Below are 12,382 nucleotides of genomic sequence, written 5' to 3'. Positions count from 1 at the left end.
GGAACTCAAGGGGACACTTGACAAATCCCACCTTTCAGGGGGAAGAGTGTTAAAAGAAAAAAGACTTTGTAGTCATGTTTAATTAACAAAGGCCACAGCATAAGAAAATAATGCAGTTTCATGTTTCTCGGTAATGAGTTCATTCATCAAAAGGCACCTGCTATCTGACACAGAGCAGTACCAGCTATACCTCTTAAAGTCATCTGTGTACCTTGCATTTCCTTACCAATCACATCGATTCCTACTAGTATGTTACCGAAGTGTCACTTGACATGGTCCTCTCCTTTCGACTTATGCTGGCTAGAGAGAGTGACTCACAAAAGCTCATCTCTGTGTGAAGCAAAAGAGGCACTTGGTGTCATTCTAATTTTTTTTAAGCTTGGTTTCTCATACCATGGTCATTTAATACACCTTTTCATGATTCCCACATGATAGATGGAGGCCAAGGGACCTTGTGTGTTCCATGACTTACGTGTAGTTTATTGCCCAGCTATGCTGAAGTCCAGGCACTGACTCCAAAGCCTTCTTTCCATAACCAGAAAGTCTTACTCGTTCAAGAGGAATGCCTTGACCTCAGAGTGCATCCTTACCTACTGCCTGGTTCATCTCATCAGCTTGGTTACCATGAGGAGATGCTGCCCACGGCCTGTGTGCTAACACGGAGTGTCTCTGAGTTAGCAACAGTCGCTGATTCTAAAGCAACAGCTATTTCTAATCCGTTCAGACCTCATTTCCTACAAGCCAAAGGCCTTTTAAAAAGACATACACAAGTTAGGCAGCTAAGAGATATGCTCCAGAAGGAAAGCCGATAATTAGCTGCGGCACCGAGGGTCCTTGTTTAATTGGCGAGAGATGACAGCTCCAAGGGAAGAGTTAAGAATCACAGGGATGCTTCCTCCTCCCGAGTGTTGTGTATCTATAACAACAACAGCAACAACAACAAGCTTGGTTGAAGATGCAAACACTGGTACGTAACACGAAAAATAAAGACCCGAGACAGATATCAGGGTTCAAGCTTCAAGCTGCAGATCAGAGAAGCAAAGCAGCCAAGCCAGTAGATCTCACCTCTACCAAGGTGAAATGGTGGTCCTGTCTCCACGAATTCTCAGAGGCAAAAGCTCTCTTTCCACCTTATAATCCTCTCTCTGCCCAGCCATATCACTCCTGACTCCACCTCCCCAGTGCTGGGATTAAAGGCCTGTGATCCCAAGTGCTGGGGTCAGAGGCGTGAGCTCCGTTACTCTTCACTCTTGTGTAGGCCAGGGTGACCTTGAACTCATAGAGATCCATCTCCCTGTCTTCTGAGCCCTGGGATTAAAGCTGTGTGCCACCACTGCCTGGCTCTATGGCTTGCTAGTATGGCCACTGGGATTAAAGGTGTGTATCACCATTGCCTGACCTCTATGGCTTGTGGCTAGCTTTGATCCTGAACCCTCAGGCAAGCTTTAATAAATCATAAATAACATATCACCATTGCTGTTCATGTGTGCAGATATCCACTGGGAGCTTTGGCTGAGGCTCGTCTGTCCTGTGAACTTCCTTGTATTTACAAACTACATAGCAGCCCCTCACATCCACCCGATGCCTGCAGCTCTGCCCCGTTCTTTTTTTTAATTTATTTTTTTCTTTTTTTATTTAAATTAAAAATAAGCTTGTTTTACATGTCAATCCAAGTTCCCTCTCCTTCCCCTCTTCCCCTGCCTGCCACCAACCCCCTATCCCAGCCCCTTTCTGCTCCCCAGGGAGGATGAGGCCTTCTATGTGGGATTTTTCAAAGACTGTCATATCATTTGGAGCAGGGCCTAGACACTTCCCCCCTCCCAGGGATAAATGCTGATCCACTAGCAGAGACCCCATAGATTACCCCAGACTCCAAACTGACATCCACGTTCAGGGGGTCTGGATCAGTCCTATGCTGGTTTCCCAGCTGTCAGTCTGGGATCCAAGAGCTCCCCCTTGTTCAGGTCAGCTGTTTTCTGTGGGTTTCTTCAGCCTGGTCTTGACTCCTTTGCTCATGACTCCTCCCTCTCTGCAACTGGGTTCCAGAGTTCATATGGGTGTTTAGTTGTGGGTGTCTGCTTCTGCTTCCATCAGCTACTGGATGAAGACTCTAGGATGTCATATAAGGAAGTCATCAGTCTCATTATCGGGGAAGGGCATTTAAGGCAGCCTCTCCACTATTGCTTAGATTCTTAGTTGGGGTCATCCTTGTAGATCTCTGGACATTTCCTTAGTGCCAGATTTTTCTTTAAACCTGTAATGGCTCCCTCTATTATGGTATCTCTTTTCTTGCTCTCCTCTGTTCTTCCCCTGACTCAATCTTCCTGCTCCCTCATGTCCTCCTCTCCCCTCCTCTTCTCCCCTTCTCTTTCTCCTAATTCCCTCTCCCCATGCTCCCAATTAGCTCAGGAGATCTTGTCTCCTTCCCCTTCTCCAGGGGACCATGTATGCCTCTCGTAGGGTCCTCCTTGTCTCCTGGCTTCTCTGGCTCTGCCCCGTTCTTATCAAAACCTATGTGTGAGGATGGCAGGAGTATGTGTGACTTTACATCAATGCTTCACATGTCATATTGCCTAGAGTTTTACACTAATGTGAACATTTCTGCATTTTTAGTGAAAGGAATGCAATGTTGCACGTTTGTCGCATATGATTTTGCTTTGAATATTGACATTCATAAGAATTTCTGGAGTTATTCTCGGTTGAATTAATTTTAGGGTGTGTGTGTGGTGTGTGGATGAATTTGTGGGTGCCCTCACCGATGTGGGCTCATGTGAAGGCTAGGAGCCAATTTGTGCACTCTTCCTCTGTCATTCTCCATGTTAGTGTTTGAAACACGATCCCTCATTGAATCTAGAACTCTCCGGCCTTCATGGGCACCAGGTAGACTTGAAGCTCACAGAAATTAATGTGAGCAAAACACCCATACATACTGAAAAAGGAGGGACATGAACTTGGAAGAGTTTCAGGTGAAGTTAAAGAGGAGGACTACAAAAAGCAATGTGATTTTAATGCATTTTGAACATGTATGTACCTTAGTGAAGGTGCAGATGGGTGTGCCATGTGTATGGATACTCAAAGAGGACAGAAGAGGGTGTCAGAGCCCTTGGGCCTGGAGTTATAGGTAGTCCTGGGTGCTAGGAACCCAACTCAGGTCCTCTGGAAGAGCAGGAAGAACTTTCTTTCAGGTCCTCACTATCTAGAGTAGTTAATCTTCACCAGAAAATCTACTGATAAGTTTTTTGATGAGGGATATTCATTTCTGATAAGCACACAAGACACATAAAAAGACAGAAAAGGAACAACCAGCTTTCAGACACGTAGCTACCCCTCAAACATGTAAAGGAGAAAGTGGATTTCACAATGACTATCATACTAAAACAGCAATGATAAGTGGTGTTGGTGCACCAATTGATAATTAGGTCACTAAGGTCTTGTGGGATGTCTGCTTTGTTAAAACGCCCATGACATACACAGATAAACCTGCCTTATCTAAGAGAAATGTCAGAAAAACCCACATGGCTTCTTTTCATGATGTCATTCGTGCATATATTTTTGTGGGTCCATCTGCACCTGTGAGGATCAGGTGGGAGTGTCTGGAGCTGAGTGTCATGGCTCCCAATTCTGGCCTGAAGGGGTTAACTCTTCTCCATTCTCCAAGGAATACAATGGGGCTCTCTTATGACATCTGGCAGGAATAAAAAGAGTAGATACTGTTTTCAAAGCCTGGGACTCTTTAAAAACATGAGTCTTTACTTTCCAGACAGTTCTGTATCTTCTATATTTAATAGAAAGTCCTCTTAAAATGTTTCTCACCAGTCTAACTCATAGCTGCTTTATAACCCGAAAATGTTTTGATGTTAGACTTGGGTTGAACATGGTTGGGTATGTAGTAAAAATAAAATTTGGTTTCCTCACATAACTGCTGTAAAACAGCTAACTATAAACAGCATTTTACATTAATAATATATTACATTTAGAAAGCAGATTATATGATATATACACAATATATTTCATTGCATGTTTAAAATATTCATGTGCAAAGGAAAAAAATAGGGCATCTACCACAGTGTTCACAGTATTGTTCTGGGAAGTGGGGTTATGGGCCTATTAGTCTTCTTTGTTTCCTTTTCTGCTTTTTGTGAGCATTCTATAACAAATGTATATTGTTCTGGAAGAGGGAAACTTTTTAAGATTAGTTTTTAAGAGCTTAAGCAACTAAACAATTTGAGTGTGTAAGTTAAAAGTCTGCTTTCTGCAGTTAAAGGTGGCAGCTGTTGGCCTGGAATGGTTATGTTAAATCACACGTAGCTAATTAGTTCTTCAGTCATGCAAGGCATAGCCCACCCACCACAACCACATTCTCACCATCAGAAAAATGTCTGTTCCACATCCCATATAGGACATGGATTACCAAATTGTCAAGAATGGAAGTTGGGCAGAGAGCCTGGTAATATAGGAGTAGACACCTGTCCCGTGAGCACAGACACAGACACCATTTCAACAATCTCTTTGATGTATGTCCCTTACTTGTGGCCTTCCAGCTAGCTAAGACAGGACAAGAATGGCTCCCAGTACATACAAAACTCATGTCTCCATGTCATGATAACCAGCTTTCCTATCCATGTCCAACTCAGTCCACTTCAGAGAATCCAGTAAGACTTCCCACAGGCAGCATTGCTTCTGCTGGGTCTTGACGTCTGTGTGTCCACGCTCACCAATCAGCACTGCAGTGTTCTCGTCTTCCCATTGAAGAGGAGCTGTGTTAGGCTCTTTCCCCCTCACCGCGGGCAAACACTCGACAGAAGCACTTTAGGGAGAAAGAACTTGTCTCCGCTCATGGTTTCAGGAGGATTTCCATCCATCGTGGTGGGAAGATGTGTAGACGTGGGCACAGCTCTGCCCCTGGCTACAGGAGCATCATGCAGACAGCAGGCAGAGAAGTCAGGCTACAGCTCCAAATCTCAGAATTCCTCCAAGACACCCGATTGCCACCACCCAAGCCTCAAGTCCCAAATCTTCTGCAGCCTTGAGAATGATTCCGCAAGCGGGGGCCCTATAGCAGTTTCTTTTCCATTACTATAATAAAGCAATATAATCGGAAGTGATTTGTAGAGGGAAGAATTCATCTGGGCTTACCCATTCCAGAGGGATAGAAGTCCATCATGGGAGGGAGTCATGGCAACGAGCAGCAGATGTGACAGCTACGAGTGGGAGGTAGAGAGCACAAACTGGCCGGAAGGCATGGCCTTGAGCTCTCCAAGCCCACACCCCTAGTGATATAGTTCCTCTAGCAAGGCCGCACCTCCCTGAAATTGTGCAGGGACCAAGTGTTTAAATGCCTGAGACTGTAGGGACCATTTCTCAGTCAATCCACCCTAGGGCCTATTGTTTAAGACATAAACCCATGAAACATAATCTAGAGGTTTCAGATTCAGTCCATAATGGAGATCAAAACCCTCTGTCAAAATGTAGCTTATACCTAAGCAAACATTGTTTTCATTTCATGTAGAATAATTACATATGCTTAACGTATTGCCTTTGGGCTGGTTTTTCTTACGTTTCAGACTCGGTTCTATGTGTGTGAAATAATCCTAAATCTTCAAATGAAATAAAGCATATTATGATTTTAAGATTCAGTCATCCATTCCATTTGAATATATAAAACCTTATGAATGAATGTTTTTTTTTTTTAGCCACTTGTCTATAAACGTTTGAATGCACGTTGAAAAGCTGGAGGGCCCTGTTCTCAAATAAGTGATCGTGATGTGTAATATAATAAGATGTAATGTATAATTTATATTACATGTGATATGCAATCAAATATAAAGATAAATGCCATCCTTGTATTTTACCAGATGCAATGCTTTTGGTGGCGGAGCGACTGGAAGGGCCGTTCAACATTGAGTCAGTCATGGATCCAATAGATGTCAAGATCTCTGAGGCCATTATGAACATGCAAGAAAACAGCATGCAGGTGTCGGCAAAGGTATTTCCATTAATAATCTGTCTCCTAGTGTACGCACACAGTACAGGTGCAGTCGCCTGAAAAAAAAATGGAGTGATGAAATATGTGAATAGGTATTCTAGTACACTGCCAACAAGCTTCTCCTGTTGAACCACAGATTTATTTCTTCATTTAAAATGTATAACAAAATGGCATTGAGAAGGGGAGTAAGTTTTTAGTTCGCAGCTACTCAATCATGACAAAATTTTTGGCTGACTAATAGTTTCAGCGAGCCCTGAGTATGGCTGACTAATCTCTCACATGTGTGAACAATTTGGGGGGATTTTCTATTTTGATGTTTGAAATCTCTATGCACCTTCAGGTTGTCCTCCCAGAACTTCAAATTATAGCACCACCTGTGAAGGTGAGGCACGTGTTATATATATATATATACGGTCAGTAGTAAATAGTCAAACACCACCTTTGACTTCCCTTGAAGACAACTGTATAACCTTCATTAAAGAGCCTTGGGGGGAAAAACATGCCTTTGTATGTAAGAGTTGAACCCATATTAGAAGGCAAAAAGTACCAGCATTCCATAAATTACACGAGACAGAGGTCCTGAGTTGGGAGCTGTGGGGGACAGACCTCAGGTTTCCAGTCTGTGCTCGTGCTCACCCAGCTGGACCTAAGCAGGGCTCACCCTGAGCAAAGCGGAGGGGTCTCAAGCGTGTCGGAGCATCACCTTCTCTCTGGCTTCTTGGCTCACTACCGAGATCTCCATGACAACAACGACCACATCCACCTCATCCACCTCAACCCTTTTCAAAGCCCGGTGGCAGGGAGGTAGCATTCCTGGTGAAATGTGCTGAGACTTACATGGTCAGCTTATTTCCGTTTTTAAAACACTTTGTGGAAGAGGTTTCAAAAATAGTCAAGGAAGAGGGAGAGATGGAAGTGCAGAGAGGAAACCATGGAAATTTCCGGGGGCCTCCCTGACTGCCATGGATCACACTGGAGTTGAGCTCCTTGGGGTAAACTCGGAGGAAGTAGGGTACCAAAAGACTAGCCCTCACTCCATTCTCTCTAGGAGGTGGCTGAGCCCAGAGTTTGCTGGGCTTCATTCTGGACTTTAATGAGCCTGAGGAGCTCCAAGATAGAGGAGGATGCTTGAATTACCATCACTGTTGGGGAAATAGCACATTTGGGGCTTCCACAAAAGCCCATTTTCTTTCTTTATTGTAGAAAAAAAAAAGCAACTATCCATTCCTCTCAAATCCATCACCTAAAAACCAATTAGAGTTGTTTTGGGAGGCCTCATAAGCCAGCAGTGGTGGAGTAATTGGGGGCTAGGTTTGTGGAAGTTAAAAATAGCCCTAGAGAAGAGGACAAAACAAAATGGTGAACAGTAGTATCTATGGCCTGAGACCACCACTCTCTTCTCAGACATAGATGTCAGTTTCCATCATGCCCGCTCATGTTCAAGCCAGACATTCCTCCGCCTTTTAATTCAACAATTCATTTAGTAACTATTTACCAGCAATCCACAGTGGACTAGGAGCAGTTCCTCTGCCAAATACCATTTCAGTAGGAGAGACAGACATGAAACAGAGGAACCAGCATGTAAACAAATAAACAATATAATACCAGGCAGTTACAAGTGGTGTGAGAACAAGCTCCCTGTTCCCCAGTTACTGGGCATACTCTCACATGAAGTCTCTACTACTTGATTTTTCAAGAGTCCTTGAAAATAAAAGTTTCTCTATGGATAATATCCTACTGGTCCTACTTCCTAACTGGTCCCTTCTTACAGCCTCTTAAATCTGCCATTCATTTAGTAATCAAAGTATTTGCAAATACAAAAAAAGGTGAAGCAAGGGTACAGCTCCTTTCCACATCTGGAGTGGAGCCCAAGGCCCCGCAGGGACTTGTGTCTGGTGCCTCTGTGTACCAGAGGCCTTGCGCCTCCGCTGGTTGGCACAGCCCATGGGTTTTTACCTCAGCTTCTTGTGGCTTCCTCTGCCTGTGATGTCCCTCCCTCCTGTTCCCTCTCAGCAGATCCCTGCTGTGGTTTCCCCTCCAGACAATTCATCACAGCATCTACTGAAGGCTAGAATCACACATCTCTTTGTCACCTGCTACCCAACAGCCTTCTTCTGTCACCAGTAGTCACACGTGGCAAGGACCACTGTTGTGTCCTGTGCACCTAGAACCCAGCCCTGGGCGTGGTGCATGGAAAATGTGCACAGATGCTTGTAGAATTAACTTCAGAAGGAAGAAAATGAGGATGGAATGAAGGAGGTGGGGAGGGAGGGAGGAGAGGGAATAAGGAAGATAGGAAGCGAGGGAAATCTATTAAGTAAACTCTGAAGATCTTGGAAACAAACAACCAGCTCTATCTTAGTTACTGTTCTATTGCTGTGAAGAGACACCATAACCAAGGTAGGTTACACAAGAAAGTATTGAATTGGGGCCTGGCTTACAGTTTCAGAGACTGAGCCCATGAATATAACCGTGGAAAGCATAGTGGCAGGCAGCAGACACAGAGCAGGGGAGTGACAGAGACAGGGACAGAGACAGAGACAGGGACAGAGAGAGAAAGGACAGAGAAACACCTCCTGCAACAAAACCACACCTCCCAATCCTTCCCAAGCATTCCCACAAACAGAGGACCAAGCATCCAAACATCTGAATCTGTGGGGGGCATTCTTATTTAAACCACCACATTAATCAGATACAGTTGGGCATGACGGCATACACCTTTCATCTCAGCATCTGAAAGACAGACACGGGAAAATCTCAGGGAGTTTGAGGCCAGTCTTGTCTACATAGTGAGCTCCAGACCAGATCTGAGACCCTGTCCACCAACCTGCCACACACAAAGAAAGAAAAGAAAGAAATGATAAAAAGAAAGAAACTTCACAGATTCAGAGAATATATTGCCTACACTTTTACATTGAATACGTCTTTACTGAAAAAGTATTCTATATATTTATAGACTACCACATGATGTTTGGCAATGTCTACATTATAGATATGCAAAGTCAAGTAATTAGCAGAACACCGCCTTTCACATTCTGTTTTTGTTGTTGTTTGGTTGGTGATGGTGTGTGTGTGTGTGTGTGTGTGTGTGTGTGTGTGTGTGTGAATCCTGTGTGTGTGTGTGTGTGTTGAGAAATCTTCTCCCCTCATAGCAAATTTCAAGCATGTAGATTAGTATTAAGCATAATTTAAATGAGGTAGTTTACCAAGAAATTCTCCAAGAGGTCAATGACTTGGGACTTTTTATCAGCAAAATGTGAATGAGACATTTTTATGGAATTTACTTAACTGTATCATAATAGCACTGCTGTCTTAAGAACTGTGTTTAGAAAGGACACATCTTGTGAGAGATGCCATAAGCAGGGGGAAAAGCAAACACAGGGCCCGTGGTGTTAAGCTCATGAGAGCGTGCGTCGGAAGGTCCCTAAGGGGCAGCGTGATAGACGGGCTGCCAACAGAAGGGTGAGTGTGAGAAGCTGACATGGAGAAAAATGAACGGAGGGAGTCACAGAGGAGAAGAGAGGAAGGGAAAGGAATAGCCAGGCTCTCCACGAAAGATCGAGTGCTTAGAGAAGGTTCAGCGGCCCTCCTGGAGAACTAGCAAAAGCTAATGGAACGGAGATGCCAGCGGTGGAAGACTTCGAGGACGCTGACAGTCTGCCTCCTTTCGAGGTGCTCAGCACCGTCCAGGAGGATGAACTCTGGTTGTGTTTCTCTTCTTCAGTGCAGTCACTCATTTCTTCTAGTCTTTCCTGGAGTCTTAATAGTACATGTGTGCACACACATACCACAATACTTGTACACACACAGACATACACACATGCACACACACAGACATGCAAATGAGCATGCACATGTCTGCATGCACATACACACACTCATGTGTATGTACACACAAACAGACATGCACACACATGCACACACATGTATGCATGCACGTACACACAGACACACATGTGTACACACATGTACACACAAACAGAATGCCCATGCACACACATGAATGCATGCGTGCATGCACACACACAGACATACACAGGAGCACACACACGTATGTATGCATACACACACGCATGCATGCACACACACAGACATACACATATGCACACACATGCAAACACACATATAAACACACTACTTTAAGAGATGTCTTACCTTGAGTGCACTCATCATATCTAGAAGAAGGAGAACTAACCCTTCTGTCTCATAACTGAGACTGTGAATGTGAGTTTTACAGACTAGTGAGAAGGTCTGTTCTCAACATGGCTATCCATGCCACTGTCTTCTACAAGGTCTGTTCGTAGCAGGCGCTATCAAATCCATTTCATTGTCCTATTTAGCCATCAGAGAGGCAATTAGGAGTGAGGTACAAGAAGACTCCTTTGAAAATTATATTGGCTATGTTGAAGTGTACCACTAACTTATACTATGCATTTCTATTATAGGTTATGACACCGATTTAAAGACTCTAGATTTCTTTGGTCATTGAGAAATATTTGTATATGTATACATATTTTGAAGGATGGGGACTGCAACACATTAATTTTGTTGTTGCTGTTCCCCCCGGGGTACAGAATCACCACGTAGCATTGAAAGCCATCATAGCTGCTACTGGTTGGACCCTGACCATATCCATTCAGCAAACACCATAGCGCGCTCCAGGCACAAGGAGCACTGCAGGAGAGAGACAGTGCCCTTGCTTTGCTGATGCAGTCTCTTTCTATGTGCCTTAGTTACATAGTTATTTCAAATCCTCCCTGAAATCTTGTGAAGTATCCATTTACTTGTTCATCAAAAAGGAGTGTTAAATTTACAGAGATTAAACAGTTAGCCCGAGGTCAGGCAGCAAGTGGCAGAGTTGGGATGCAGCCAGATCTGTCTAGTTCCAAAAGAAAAAGATTGAGCCAGCACGCCACAGTTCCCTTTATAAGCATCTCCCGCACCAGGACCAAATGTGCTCAGCACTGGAAGAACCAGCCATGTGAGGGAACCTGTGGAGGAGAAGCAGGAGCAGTAGTTCACGCCAAACACACGGCATCCAGCAACTTCACAGTCTGCATGACAGACAAGGAAGAACTCTTACTAGTCTGCGGTGTCCCACCCAAAAGAGAGCAGCTCAGAACTGCACATTGGTGGCAAGTCTCCAAAGGCATGGGGGACGGGGAGGGCTCCCTGAATCAAGTTTCTGCCTTTGAACTTCAGATTTGTTGATAATCATCCCCTTATCCTCTCAGGAAAGATAAAACTGATTTCACTAGATAGCTATATTAGGAATAATTTCAAGCCTAACTCAGTGAGATTGGTTTGTCGGATATAATCTAAATTAAGAAGGAGATGTATTAAATTCCGATCGAAGCCATCTATTCAATTAGCAGCTACTGTAGATGAGTACCCATTCCAGAAGAGTAAGAGAGCCCTAACACACTTCACTTTCTCTAGACTGTTCTTCCTGAGTGCTGATCAAAAGAAGAGCGGAAAACCTAGAGGAACATTAAAGAGAATACAGTCGTTAGTAACAACATCAGCCACCCTGTTCTAGTCTGTGCCTCTTGTCTCTACCAAAGCAAAGAGATTTGGGGGAATTTTGATGGCCTCCTCCCACAGTCGCATAATTTTTACCAGTTTGCTCCGTTGGTGGACAGTTTGGTCTCTCTCATTTGATCACTGTGAAAAAAAAGCAAATGGTCACACTTGTTTGCAAAGCTTTATGACCTATTAATTTCTACAGCTCATTTTCAGTGGAAAGAGGGTGTGTCCTCCATGATAGAGAGGGATATGTCCTCCATTATTGCAGACTTTTGGGTTTTCAACAATGTTTTCATAAATTCAAACTGGTGGTTCTGTTCACCAATTCTCACATGCAGCATGGCACTGAGAATACTAACCTTGAAACACCTTGTGGGGTTTTTTTTTTTATTTCTTCTCCTCTGTGCAGAAAATCTGTGTATATTCCATTCCTATTTCTATTTGTAAAAGAACCAGATTTTCTTCAGGGAAAAAGCCACAGCTTTAATAATGGAAAATGAAAGCTCAAATGTGCTCATTTATAAGGAACATAGTGAAGAAAGCTAGCTTTAGCTCTCTTTCTTTGAAAGGAGGATTCTAATTGTGTTTTCCCTCTTAACAATAAAGGAAAGCTCATGATTATCTCGAATGTAGGAAGATTTACCTGGAGACTGTCTTTCCCTTCAAAGGCAAAGGTTGACAGTATATGTAACCCAGTCTACTCAAGAATGGATTAGTGAAACTCAGTTTAATTCAACGTTCAGTGTGTCCTCAGGAGTAAAGCAAGAAACACATTTTCTGGATCTCACAGAAATCTTCTCACACCTTCCTCCTGTCTGCAAGGAAGTCTGTCCAGATCCATGCTTCTCACAGACAGATCGCTTCCTTTCT

At 43.7% G+C, this 12,382-nt stretch overlaps 1 protein-coding gene across 2 annotated transcripts in view; it reads left to right on the top strand.

The window, feature by feature from the left end:
* Positions 1 to 12,382, top strand: part of Gpc6 (glypican 6) — a 979,345-nt gene that overhangs the window by 871,877 nt on the left and 95,086 nt on the right. For both annotated transcript variants that reach the window (XM_005079407.4, XM_005079406.4), the window contains exon 5: positions 5,856 to 5,986. In XM_005079407.4, the coding sequence (XP_005079464.1) occupies positions 5,856 to 5,986 (131 nt within the window). The remainder of the gene's footprint in view (positions 1 to 5,855; positions 5,987 to 12,382) is intronic.

Source organism: Mesocricetus auratus, unplaced genomic scaffold (genome assembly GCF_017639785.1).
Source record: "Mesocricetus auratus isolate SY011 unplaced genomic scaffold, BCM_Maur_2.0 Super-Scaffold_2245, whole genome shotgun sequence".
Classification (NCBI taxonomy): Eukaryota; Metazoa; Chordata; class Mammalia; order Rodentia; family Cricetidae; genus Mesocricetus; species Mesocricetus auratus.
The sequence above is the reverse complement of the archived record's forward strand: the minus strand, read 5'-3'. Positions and strand labels throughout refer to the sequence as shown.